At 35.8% G+C, this 14145-nt stretch overlaps 1 protein-coding gene across 2 annotated transcripts; it reads right to left on the minus strand.

Annotated features, from left to right (window-relative positions):
• Positions 1 to 4190: 4190 nt before the first annotated feature.
• LOC121790067 (metal tolerance protein 10-like) lies at positions 4191 to 7944 on the minus strand. 2 transcript variants are annotated; one of them, XM_042188364.1, is made up of 7 exons: positions 7648 to 7762; positions 7101 to 7204; positions 6044 to 6156; positions 5473 to 5718; positions 5276 to 5356; positions 4913 to 5143; positions 4191 to 4738 (listed from the first exon to the last, which is right to left on the minus strand). In XM_042188364.1, the coding sequence occupies exons 3-7, from the start codon at positions 6089 to 6091 to the stop codon at positions 4394 to 4396; spliced, it is 951 nt and encodes a 316-aa protein (XP_042044298.1). In that variant the 5' UTR covers positions 6092 to 6156; positions 7101 to 7204; positions 7648 to 7762; the 3' UTR covers positions 4191 to 4393. The 2 variants fall into 2 exon arrangements, with proteins under 2 accessions (XP_042044298.1, XP_042044297.1); XM_042188363.1 differs by lacking the exon at positions 7101 to 7204 and having other exon boundaries at positions 7648 to 7944.
• Between the last annotated feature and the right edge of the window lie 6201 nt (positions 7945 to 14145).

The raw sequence follows: 14145 nt of genomic DNA on the forward strand, positions 1-14145 counted from the left end.
CTCTCTCTGCATTGTCTTTCTTTCGAAGCTCTGCTCTCTCCTCCATCCCGTTCGCCGGAGCTCTACTGATTGCGGTGCTGCATCAATAGAGACGTAGCCGTTTTACCTTTGGGGACGACACGCCAAACCGAAGAGCACTACCGGGGCGTATCTCGTCTTGCGGGAAGATGCCTCCTCGACTCGGCTAAACTTAGTTCACGGTTACTGTTTCGAATTCTGTAATTTTCTTTGTAGTTCAGTTTCATCTTCTGTATTTCTTCTTTTGGGTTGTATTACGCCCGGTTTTGTTATCTCTTGTATCCCCAAAAACCAACATTTCTATCGTGATTTTGATAAAAGTTTGGATATATAATGTTTTCTAGTTAGTGTGTTTCTTTCATAATAAGCGGTATCTCCGAATTACTGAGTAATGGTTTGTTTCAGTCTAATTACTGTTTTATTAATAGGAATCACACTACTTCATCTTAACATAGTTATTATACAGTCTTTTTACGTAGGCTTTGCAAGTTCCAAATAGTTTATAATTTATGATTAAGTTTTATTTTAGTACGATGAAGCCAATACTGGAAAGTGTAACCTTTTTTATTAGGACACAAATGGTGCTGATATACTATACTTAAAGTCAACTCGATAAGAATATTCTTTCGGCAAAAGTAGTCGAAAGTAGACTACTTCCTCCGTCCGCCATTAAAAATCTCATTTCTTGGTGACACGAGTTTTAAGAAATACTAAGAAAAAGTTAATGGAATAGAGATCCTACTTGTATATATTAAATTTAAATGAAATGTGAGTGAAATCAGTTAGTAGAAGGTGAGAACCTATTACCATTTATGGTAAAAGTGAATCGGACTCCTATTCTCGAACAGACTAAAATGGCAAAACGGAAATCGCAAAACAGAACTCTTATTCACGGACGGAGGAAGTATTAATTATAACATCAACACACAAAAGTAATTTTAAAATATTATTTTTCAAAAGGAAAATTGATTAGAAAAAATCATGTTTTTCTAGTATTTTACACAATCTTGAACATAGTCTTAAAAATTACGAACAATTTTTTTGAATTGTACAAATTGCCTACACTAAAGTTTTAGCATAAATTTTACCTAACATGGAATGCCAATACTAATTTAATATTTAATACTAATGGAACGTAGCTCTCATCAGTTTAATCATACCCATAAAATGCAATGTAGCTGACTATATACATATATATTTTTTGGAATTTCACATAGGCAAAATTCATGCCAGAAATTTCAGTGTGGTAAATATGCAAAATTCAAAAAATTGTTGTAATTTAATTTCACTTTTAGTGTGAGAATAACAAATTTTTGTATAGGATGATTTTTCTGATATATGTAGAGAATAGGATCGATTGCAGCATTAAATTTAGTTTTATAACATACGCAAGTAGAGAATAGAAGAGACGATATATGTTTACCACAATAAACAATTTTGATTCCTTTATCATTAAAAGTCACATTTAATTTCTGTTTTTGTAATATAAATAAACTAAATAGATCACATATTACATTAATTCATTTTATCATGAATTAATACTACTAATACTATACAAAAGTGAGATTTTAAAGTACTTATTTCTAAGTCACAATTTTTTATATAGAGATATAACAAACAGTATAACCATTATAAAAATAAAATATGATGTTATTTTAACATTTTGGTCAAGATAATAACCAAATTTCTAATTTACAAATTCTTGCAAATCTATAACCGTATTGGCTAAATCCTCTTTATGCACATTATTAGTTTAGTTAAGAAAATTTAAGAATTAATTATTTTTTCATAATATTTTCAGAAGGAAGCAAATTTCGCAAGCAAAAAAACATCAAGCCCGTTGTTTTGGAGAAGTAATTTGAATTTAGATGCATCTGAATGCATAAGCTTCATCACAAAGAAGCCGATGCCAGAATCTCAGCACCACCGTTATGTTTGTATCGGCAACGCAAAGCGCTGTAAACACCATTAATTCTTTAGCGCATCAGTGACTCTAATGAGTTGCCTTTCTCCAAACAACAAATTCGAAACACAAAAAAAAAAGAGAAAACTAGAAGATCTCAGATCCAGATTTTAGAGATATCATGCAAAAAAATCTGAACAAATTTCAATCGATTTAGTATACATCTTATAATCCTTAGATCGATTCTCCTACACGGCTATTTTACTTGGATTTATTGAGCATCAAAATGTGAAAAAAAACATTGAAATTGAGGGGAATTAGTTTAAAATGTAGGCGCATCTGAATGCAGCAGCTTCACCGGAAAGAAGCCGTTGCCAGAATCTCAGCACCACCGCTAGGTTTCTATCGGCAACGTAAAGCGCTGTAAACACCATAGATTCTTTGGTGCTTCAGTGACTCTAATGAGTTGCCTCTCATAAACAATAGATTCGTTGAAAAACTATATGGATAAAAGGGGGAAATGTATTGGATGAGAAACAGATCCAGAAACCGAAAACGCCTGAAGGCTGAAATGATGGAAACAATTTTCAGATTGAAGAAAAACCTCTCAAAACAAAGCCAGCTCCGATTTAAGACCGCGTATTATTATCCTCTAAGACCATCAGCAGTGGGGCGCCCTAAGGCGCACCCTATGGCGCGCCACGTCAGCATTTTTATCCTCCTCCTTCTCCACCTGCAGTGGGCGCCCTAAGGCGCGCCCTATGACGCGCCACATCATCATTTTGTTGTTTTGTTTAATTAATTTAACTGTTATCAAATAACACGTAACGAGTAAAAAAAAAACGACTAAATAACAAGCGGCGAAGTTTTAATAATAAAAAAATTACACCATTCAACTAAAAAAAGAAAAAAACTAAGTCGGGCCATCGTCCGCGGCCTTCACAATGGGGCGGACGATGGCCATCGTCCGCGACGTCCGCAATGGAGCGGACGATGGCCATCGTCCGCGGTTTAAGTCGTGCCCGAAGCATAGGCCGCGACTATCGTCCGCGGCCTATGCCTCACACCCACAGTGGAGGCAGACGATGAATGGCGCGGACGATGCGCGCCATCGGGCGTGCCATTGTCTGCCCATTGCGGATGGCCTAAAGTAGAAAATGAAAACTCAGCTAAATGAAAAAAATGAGTGAGATGTTCAAATCCAAGCTTGTGTTTCTCACTATATAAAATAGTGAGAAAAACCCTAGAGAGGCACACAGGGTGCGATGCGCCGCAATCTACCACTTTGGTTCATTCGGCGAATGTATAGGAAAATCTTGAATTTCGTATTTTTAATTTTTAATACTCCTGCCATTTAGTATAATTGTTTTAATTTTCATATACTTATTTTAGATCATGTTTTTAATTTATGTTATTTTTTTATTATAGTATTTTAAAGTAATTTTAAATTATTAGTTATTAAATTGCAATTATATTAGTAGTATTACATTTCTTATTATAGTAGCTATTTAAAAATGAAATTGGGATAAAGTTAAACTTAATGCAGTATTGTGGCTAAAATAAAATTTGCTAACATGGCAGAGAGGAAATATAGTGTTGTAGGTTTCCTTGATAAGAAAACAGTCACAGTAGATAGTAGGAGTGGACTACCAACGTCCAGCTTAAAACTCCTCCGGCCATCATCATGCTTATCCTATAATAATGCCCTAACCTTCCCACATTTTAGGTAATGCTCTTGCCTCTACTTTAATTCATTTTAATTGTTGATTTTTATCAAATATTTAAAAAAATAAAATGCAATGCATTGTATATATATAGTAGAAATAAAAATTTAATTTTTTTAATGAAAAATTAGCTCGGCTCGCCTATTACTCCGCAATAGGTAGCACCCTAGCCGGCTCATCCACGCCCTAGCTCTAGGGCATTTCTCTCCCCTTCTCTCGGCTAGCTAATGGCCTAGCCGCACACTGGTGGCTTAGTCCACTATTGTGATTGGCTGACAGCAGAATTTTGTTTCCAAATACTATAAACTTAAATGAAAAATCTATGAAATAAATTAGTAGCACTATGCAGGCAACCAATTTCTTAACTTTAAGCCATATCCCTCCATCCAATAAGACAGCATTAGCAATTTAGCATCATCAAAGATAGTAGTAGTACTCTGTAAAGAAATTATTCTGTTCATTATTTATTCCTCCATCAAATTCTAAAGCCAAGAAGAGATCATCTAAATCACAAGAACATACAGATTATGAATATCACGAGAAGGGGAAGAAAATGTAAAAAGCATTTCATAAAGCCACCCATGAAATAATGCACAAGTCTGCAAATACAGATCAGTTTATAGGAAAAACAAGAACTCCTTAAGCTAGAGCCTAAAAGAATAATTGCAAAAACTAACAGTCTTTCCTAATTGATTATAAGAAGCCAGAGGATTTAAAATTATTAGCTGCTGTTGACAAAGAATGATGCTCAGACTTTGCTCTTGTGCTCCGGTCTATGAGTGAACTCGAAGTCAATGTGCACAAATGCTCTCTCCACCTCGGACAGTTGCTCCAGCTTTTCTTGTAGCGTTTCGCCGATGTTATGTGCTTCGCCCAACATCATGTTTTGCGGCAGCACAATGTCAACCTCCACGAAATAATGAGTACCAAATGTGTATGCCCTAACTGTGTCAATGTGCTGAATTTCTTCATGATGATTCCATATCAGATACGTCAGTTTTGTGAGGAAATCTGGAGGTGCTGTTCTTCCAATTAGCGACCTCACGTTTTCGAAAACTGTCCTACTCCATGTGTTGATTGTGTAAATTGCAATCTGCAACATAGGAGAAATATTAAGCCTGATAACTATCAATCTGACAGCGAATGAATGCTGATCCAACTACGAAATTTTTTTTGTGACTACTTTAGATATGGTGTCATGTGAGGATGTGACTTCATTATCTGAAATATAAATACTAGAAGAAACACTATGTGAGAGTATACTCACGATCATGGCTCCAGTAGGATCTATCCACCAGTAGAAACGGACAGCCAAAACAGCAGTGGCTAATCCGACAGAGTTGGTGATCACATCAAAGAAATGATCTTGAGCATAGGCTCTGACAATTTCATTCTTGAATCGGCGACAATAAACCATAAGCACGAACTTCACTACGGTTACAGATACCATGATCCCTATCATCCACATCTCTTGGTTATGGTTCATCTCAGGCCCATTCTGTTCCACAAGAATAAAAAATATTCGTGTAAACCAATGTAGAAAACAAGAGCTGAACATTTTGCAATGAGATAACTGAATCCATCTGCCAGCCCACTTCTCAGGGTATACAGTTATTTAAAGATGGAATACCTTAGCTATCAGTTGCCGAACAGACTCAAGTATAATTTGTAATCCCAGTGTTGCCATAACAGAAGCAAAAACAATGATGCCCTGTCAAAGACGTACTCAGTTAAAAAGAGTCATATGGTTATAAGACAGCACATCTTGTTAACTAATAGTATGCCCTATAACAAGTGTATTGTTTTGAAGAAGATACCAAATCTTACCACTGGCTGCATCCTTTTCTTTCCAATTGGATAATGATACTGGTTAGGATTTTTCATAGCATAGGCCGTAAACCACAAGATCAGCCCAGATAATAGGTCAAGGAAAGAGTCCATAGTTGATGCAATGACAGCTAAAGATCTGCTCTCAAGTGAAGCATACACTTTTGCAATAAAAAGGACCAGATTGGCAGCATTAGATATGTGAACAGCTAGCCTCTCACTCTTTGCAAGTTGTTTCAGTTGATCCTGGAAAGATATAAGAGTAGAATAAGTCATAAAAACAAGCAAGATTTTACACAACCTTTCTGATCTTCAAGTAGAGTATAGAGATGAAACACTCGCCAACCAAAGAAGACATATGTTATAAGAAGGAAAAATTAAAAGGGAGAAGTTTTAATTGTATATATGATTGACACAGGGATGAGTTTACTTAGAAAGAGTGTCTGAAGCAAATTAAGGTGATCTGAAAACACGTGAATTTTGATTTTTAAGTACCATGTTTGGTTCTAACGAGTATAACAAAACACAATAGCTATTTGGATTTTGTTAAGATGAGGAAACAAAATGCTACCTCAGTAAGAGCATCTGCTAAAGCACCGGATTCATGGATTGTCTCCATTTCATTGAATCCTTCGAGGAGTCTCTCCTGGTTTTTGTAATATTCAGCAATTTTTCGTTGTTTCTCTGGCAGGAAAAAAATAATTACATATTCACATTAAAACTCACAGTAAAAACCCAATGAGCAAATGAATTAAACACAGAGAAGCTCACACAATTCAATGCAGAATTAGGTACTCATAAAGCATGTTACTTTGTATGCAAATCACTTGTTACCGTATAAGGCATACAGAATTTGGATAGAACATATGGTTCAATGGCTGGTTCCAAATTGAATTTAAGAAAATATTGCCGTTGAATGTATTTCATTTTAAGGACGAACTGTTATAACTAACAAAAATATCTTGGAGTATTTAACAGCCAGACTTTTATAGTTTTATTATGCTTGTAAATTACAAGCTACTTGCAATTAGTCAGAGAAGAAGCTCATTTTTTTAATATAATTAGATAAAAAATATTATAAATCCATAATTTCTTGGGATTGCCACCACCACCATCTAACCTCACAAATCACCATCACCACCACTACCCCAAACCTTCTAAACCGCCGCCACCGTGGCATGATGTTGACAATTGAAACTAAAAAAATAACATATAACTGTTCCACATAGGTGTCAAGAGAAAACTAGTATATAAATCCCATGGGCCACTCCTGCTATCACCAATTGGTTTTATGATGGAACCCATGAATTTCTATCATGGTATCAGAGCAGGTCTCCGGTCAAATTTAACTGACCCAACAGTATATCTGGGCCGAAACCGAAAAAATGAGTGACCCAACAGTATATCTAGACTTAAAATTTGGGCCAAGTGGTCCAATTGATCGAAACAAATATTGGGTCAGTTGTCCAATCGATCAGAAAAAAGTCCAACCACTTCAAGGAGGATCAGAAAAAAGTCAGATCAGAAAAAAAGTCAAACCCCTTCAAGGAGGGTTTGAGGGTGGGTGTTGGCAAAATAACAAAAACGTCAAGGCATGTACAATTGAGTTTTATGGAGAATTTTGATACCCTAGGCTGTCAATTAATTCAGAACGACAGGTGTCTTTCAACAACAGGGTGGTATTACAAGCGGGAATGATTATGGCTGCCAAATTATAACCAGTGAATTATTTCTGCAAAAGAAAAACTAGGACTGGTCAGCGTGCAATGGAAACTTCGGCAGGGAAATCATATCAAGTATCTCAAATTTTCATCTGAATCAAACATCACAAATTTGCCATCTGAAACAAACCGGAAAATAATAAAATAAATAGGAACACATCATGTTTAAATCTCCATTAAAAAAATTGAAAGGAGACAGGACTGGAAAGCAAAAAACCAAAAAAAAGAAGAATTAGATCCAGAATTATTCCTATTCTTTAACATATTTGTATCTGCCGCGCGCATCAAGGAAAAAAGGAGTGTTTCTATACATGATTCACGCGACTTATTTACTAGTAGTAGCTTTTTGGCACAGTTCCCCTAATATTCTCCACAGAAAATTCGGTGAATCGGCGATAAATTATAAATATGCACAAAAACAGAGCGTGAGTTGGATGTATCATGTACTACATACTTTTATTCCGGAGGAGGCGCGGGATGTTGAAAGTGGAGCGGCGGTTGTCGGACTCGCGCTCCGGCAAGCGGAACTCGTCCAAGTTGAGCCTCCACGAAGGCTGGCGGACGCCATCGATCATATCGGCGCCTAACAACTCTCTGCTGCTTTCGCCGACGACGGCGGCGCCGCTGCCACTCTCCATTGAGTGAGGTTTTTTCTAGGTTTTTGAATTTGGGCGGTTTTTGTGAAGGTGTGATGTAATGTAGTTGAAGAAATGGAAAAATCTCCTTTCCCCTGAAAATAAGCATGGGAAGTTGGGGAATGAGCTTCATTCATATACTCTACATACATCATCATACGTGTTCACCAGTAATTGGCCTTTTCTCTTAATTAGTTTGGCACTTCTTTTATAATTATATTAATGGATAATAGTTATTTAAATCAAAAAATATGTATTTTGTACAAATTCGGATAAAATCAATGATGAGATGATGATATAATAGTCGAATTGCCTACAGCCAGACCAACATAAGAGAGAGAGGTTGGCCATGAGGGAAAAATCGGCATATGTGGCTGGATAATTCCAAGTTACTATATCATCATTGGTTTTATCTTAATCTGTAAGGTAGATAGTTGACAAAATAAAATAAAATTTCATAATTTAATTTAAATCAAAATTCTATTTCATACTAGATAAAATCAATGATGATATAATAATCGAAATTACCTAGAATTTGATTAAAATTCGTGATTTAAATTTAATTATCTCATATACTTATCATAAATGCATTCCTCAACTAAAAGAAGCAACAAAAATGAATTTAGGGTTATTTTCAATAGACATTGCAAATTGGGAAAATCACGGATCAGATATATTTGTTTTTTGATTGTGATTGATTGATTTAAAGAGTAATTAATAGTATTATAGTTTGAATTGGCTTCGGGAAATGGATAAAATAATAATAAAAAGACCTACCTAATCCCCTTTACTCTTTGTGCAGAATCATGAGGTTTTATGCACTACTTTAGTACTATTTCATAAAAGTGACCATATCAAGTTTATAAAGTAATGCCATTTGTTAGAGCATTCGATGGAATAGATTATTTTCACTAATTTACAGTGATTTATATTGTAGTCTCCTAATTTTGTTTCAAAATTAAATTCAAAGATGATCTAATTTAATTAATTATTTGTTCAAATCAAGCAAAAATTGCCCTTTGTGACTAGTTTAAAAGCTAGCAATTCAGTTTTAACACGATACCGACCAATATTATGTGTACACATTAAAATTGCATGCAAACCTAACTGTACTAATAAAAAAGTGCAAACTTAATTATTTACGCTAAAGTAACGAATATTGTCTATAAGTATAAAAATGTAATGAAGAAATCCATTACCTTCACACAGTCGAATGGTGATCAGCTGCTTTAAATTTAATACTTTAATGAGTCACAATGAATTTTAAGTGAGGTTATTTTTGGGGTCAGGATTGGACATTTCTTGCTAATCGACTTTCATTCACAAACCAATATATGTTTGAAATTTTAAGTGAGTATTATAGTATTATGCTGGAAATTTATTCTATATTCCAAACAAATACCATATGCTTGCTGTGTGAATATTGTTGGATGACAACCTCAAGTTTTTTTTATGATGATATTGTACAGGACAATTTGTGGTACAAGCAAGATATATAGGTCAATTTGATTTTCAAATAAATAAAATATTTTAAAACAAGAGTATGAAAGTCTGAGATACTATTAATTTATTATGCTAAAAACATCTATTTTAAATTCCGAAAAATATATGATTGCTGTATGAATATTGTTGGATGACAACCACACGTTTTTTATGATAATGTTGAATAGGACACAATTGGTACAAGCAAGGTATATAGGACAATTTTGACCGTAAATGATTGAATTTAATAAAAAAAAGTCAAATCTACGTATAAACCTATGTCAAACAAATATTTTCACAAGTAACAACACAATAGTCTTGATTGTAATTAATGGAGTACCACATACTATTACTCCATATTCTTTAAGCAGTCATATATATTTGTTATTCTCAAAATAAATTTTAATATAGGATAATACTTGCCCGAGACAATACTATAAAGTTACAACGATGAGGAATCATTTAATATGGGGGAATAGAAAGAAACTTTAATTGAGTTACCACATTTGGATTTTAATTCTATATTTGTAATACATACGGTAAATCTTTATTGGTAGTTCAGGCGTTAGGCTTAAATTGGTATATCAACTCAATGCATTAAGTTGTCTGATTTTGTTGCACACTTTATATCGTAAAATCCATGCTTTTGTTGCACACTTTATATCGTAAAATCCATGCTTCATCTATTGGAGGAAACCTAACACTATATAGCTAGTTTGTGATGCGTAGGGTAAATAAAAATAATACTAATAGAATTTGCAAAAAGAAAAATAGGATAAATAATTGAGATGGTATACTTATATGTACCTAAAGGCCTTAAAAACAGTGTGTTTTCGAGCGCATTCTAAGAGCATCGTTAACGCTACGGGCCGGGCCGCAAATCGCGAGTCCCTGCCCGTCCTACGCGTTAGATAGGAGAGAGTCACTGCCTGGGCTGGTCCCGGGGCAGCATTCCCGGCCTGGTGACCGTCCCAGGCCGTGACTCTCTCCCGTCTAACGCGTAGGACGGGCCGGGACTTGCGATTTGCGGCCCGACCCGTCTTACGCGTTAACGCTGCCCTTAGAATGCGCTCGAAAACACACTGTTTTTAAGGCCTTTAGGTACATATAAGTATACCATCTCAATTATCTATCCTATTTTCCGGACTAGTGACCGTCCCGCGGCCTGGCCCAGGGTTATTTCGTGTTCGGGCCGGGCTGCAACAATTTATTTTTTAAATTTGATTTTTTTTATAAATACTACTCCATCCATTTTCATACACATTCAACTTCAAATCTCTTCCTAAAATTCGAAAAAATGCCTCATCGTCAAACATTATTCGAATCTCAAATGTCCCGGTTGTTAGCAGAGGCGGTACCGGCAATCCAAGAAGAAATCAACAACGAAGTAGAACGCTACCAAGCTGCTATTCAAGCTTGGAACGAATAATAAATCCGGGTGCCACGTACTCGGATGTATATTCACCGAGACCGTGAACAAGTTGCCTTGCGGCTTTTCACGGATTATTTCTCTAGAGATTCGGGATGGAATGATCAGATGTTCCGTCGCCGGTTCCGGATGCGGAGGCCTTTGTTCTTACGCATTGTCAACACAGTTGTAGCTCGTGACACGTATTTCTGCCAAACCACCGATGTTGTGGGCCGACAAAGTATATCGACGTTGCAGAAATGCACGTCTGCCATTCGTCAACTCGCTTATGGAACTACATCAATTCTGTTGGGCAATCGTCGAAGCATTCAAGGATACATACTTGAGAAAGCCAACGACCGACGACGTTAGGAAGTTGGTTGACATGCACGAGCGGGCCCACGGCTTCCCGGAGATGCTTGGAAGCATCGACTGTATGCACTGGCAGTGGAAGAATTGTCCGACGGCGTGGAGAGGACAATACACTAGCGGGCACAAGGGTACACATCCCACGATTGTGTTGGAGGTCGTTGCCGACAAACGATTGTAGATCTGGCATGCCTACTTTGGTGTTGCGGGGTCCAACAACGACCTCAATATATTGAACGAGTCTCCATTGTTCAACGACTTGTGTGCCGGGCGAGCGCCGAACTAGAGTTCACGGCCAAACCACCGTCGGTATAGTATGGGGTACTATCTGGCAGAAGGGATCTACCCTCGATGGCCCGTGTTCGTGAAGACTATCACATGTTCGACAACGGATCGGAGGGCATTGTTTGCCCAAAGGCAAGAGGCGGCTCGGAAAAATGTCGAGCGTGCATTCGGAGTCCTCCAAGCACGGTGGGCTATTGTGAAGGGAGCGGCCCGTGGTTGGCAGCGGTCACTAGTCGCCGACATCATGTATGCATGTATCATAATGCATAACATGATTGTTGAGGACGAGGAAGATAATGTCACTTTGTGGAGCGACGATCCGCTCGCCAGCACCAGGAGTGACTACGTTGTCAACAACCCGCCCGTGCAGGGCCTTCCTCCCGACATCTGCAATGTCATGGCCCGTTCAGCTGCGATGCGCCAAGAGGAACAACACACTTGACGTTATATTTTTAGGTTTTTTATTTTGTGTTTTAAAATTTCTATGTTGTAATTTTCAATCTTCGATTGAAATTAACTTTTCCGTGTTATAAATTTCCGGCGTTTTTTATTTTACGTTTAAAATAGGTTGAAGTTGTGAATAGTGTCATTTATTAGTTGCGGTCCGGGTTGTGGCCTGCAGGATTAGAGCAGTTGGGGCCTGGGCCACAACTGTAGAGAAATGATGACGTGGAGAGGACTTGGAGCCTGAAATCAGGCCGGGGTTAATGATGCCCTAAGGGGCAAAATTGAGACACCTCATAACTCTGATCAGTGAAATCTGAGGTTTCTTTACTTAAAAATCATAAAAGGAAAATGAGATAATTAATGGAGAATGAAAAAAATGATGAAGTGGGATGATTAATGGGAACAAAAGGGAGTATATGAAATATACAGTTATACATATTATTTTATATTAAATATATGAGCAATAATGATATTCTAAAAAACAGGCCAAGATAGTTGGGATGATCAAAAAAAAGAAAACAAATCAAGAATATTTTGAGAATTTGTTATTATTTGACACTAGACTATTCCCTCCGTTCCATAGTAGTAGAGTTATTTTGCCATTTTGGTACGTTCCATAGTAGTGGAGTCATTTTCCTTTTTAGTAAACGTCAACACTTTTCTTCTCACTTACTTGTTCATCTCCCTTACTTTATTCTCTCTACTTTTTCTTCCCTTCTACTTTATTATCTTTTTATTTAATACATTACACATCTTTTTCTTAATCTCCGTGCCGAAAAGAAATGTCTCTACTACTATAAAACGGAGCGGAATATTATATATAAGGGGCAAACCTTCAAAAACTTTAGTTGCATTCTCTATCCAAAAGTTGATTGTTTAATAAAATCCCCACTTTATCTAACAAATTATCAAGATAAATTATAAATCACATTCCAATAATTATTTATATGTACAAAATTTATGGTCATATCAAATAATTCAAGCGAGACATATTCATATATATATTCTCCCGGCATACGTAACTCCCTTCTTAACTTTTCTACTTTTTGTAACAGAGAAATGCTTCCACTACTAAAAGTTCGAAAAATTACAAAATAGTAATGTCACTTTTCTGAATGGATGAACCATATCATAAAATATAATTATGATTTTTTTATAAAAAAAAGAGTAAAGATTATTGTGGAGTAGGTGCAATTTTGTGCGTGTGTGACAGATTGAATATATATATTAGCCCACGATGGAAGATAAGGACATTATCTCTAAAATATCAAAGGAAATATGTCACCAATTTTTGCACGAAGCATGGGATATTTGGGCAGTGAAATCAATTTCTAAGTGTGTAAAGTTAGATTCCAAAGCCTTTTATTTTTAAGTGGGATTCCACATATTCGAGATGTTAGGTTTGAACTTTGAATAGTTAGATATATACATAGTTATTTTTCAAAAGATAATTTACTTTATAGTCATATTTAATAATTTACCATAATAAATTCGATTTATAAAATACCAACGAAATAATAAAATGCATCTTTAAAGTATAAATCATAAATATTTATTATAATAATTGTTTTTTCACATATTAATTTTTTTAATAAAGAATTACCAAATACTATAATTAATAAATAAACAATAAAATTAGGTTATAAGACTCCTCAAATAATTGATATTACTAATAGAAAACCTGATTTGCCGTTGAATTCTCTAATGCGAAATGGACATCTCACTTAACAAATAAAATGGCCTGAACAGCACCATTACTCGGCCCATAAATGACCAAATTTGTATTGGACTTTTAGCCCATTTAAAATAAAACATAACCCACTACATAAAGATTCCCCCACTTCTCATTCTTTGAAATTTGAATGGGAACATGAGTCTTTGATCAGTGTGAATTCGTATACTTTGTGAATTTTTTGAAGATAATTTTAATACTCAATCCATCCTCGAAAATATGTTTTGGTACAACTAGTAGGAATTCGTATATTTGTGATTTTTTGAAGATAATTTTAATACTCAATGTTGGAATTGAAGCTCAATTTGTATCGAACAAGCGAATTGATGAACAAGAATGAGAATCGAAGAAAAGGAATTGTTATTGCTGAGAGAGAATTCTCGAGAAACTTTTCAAAACAGAATGAATGCTAATGCACAACAAACTAACTAACAAAAGCTATTTAAGTCTAACGGCTAGTTAGATCAACGGTCACGACTTAATCCTAAAACTAATGGGCAGATCCGACGGCTCCTGAAGCTTAAGCTCAAGCAAGCTCAAATTCTTCACTTCTTCGATCCAAATCAAAAGCATGACTACAGCACTTGAGTTATC

The sequence above is a fragment of the Salvia splendens genome, unplaced genomic scaffold, assembly GCF_004379255.2.
Source record: "Salvia splendens isolate huo1 unplaced genomic scaffold, SspV2 ctg40, whole genome shotgun sequence".
In the NCBI taxonomy this organism is placed as follows: domain Eukaryota; kingdom Viridiplantae; phylum Streptophyta; class Magnoliopsida; order Lamiales; family Lamiaceae; genus Salvia; species Salvia splendens.

Bases quoted from the DNA above. Each gene is read 5' to 3' on its own strand.
- LOC121790067 (XM_042188363.1), bottom strand. From the start codon at position 7,831: ATGGAGAGTGGCAGCGGCGCCGCCGTCGTCGGCGAAAGCAGCAGAGAG. The intron at 5,719-6,043 runs GTAGCATTTTGT...ATATCTTTCCAG, and splicing joins TAGCAGATGCTCTTACTGAG to GATCAACTGAAACAACTTGC. The intron at 4,739-4,912 runs GTGAGTATACTC...CCTATGTTGCAG, and splicing joins ATCCTACTGGAGCCATGATC to ATTGCAATTTACACAATCAA.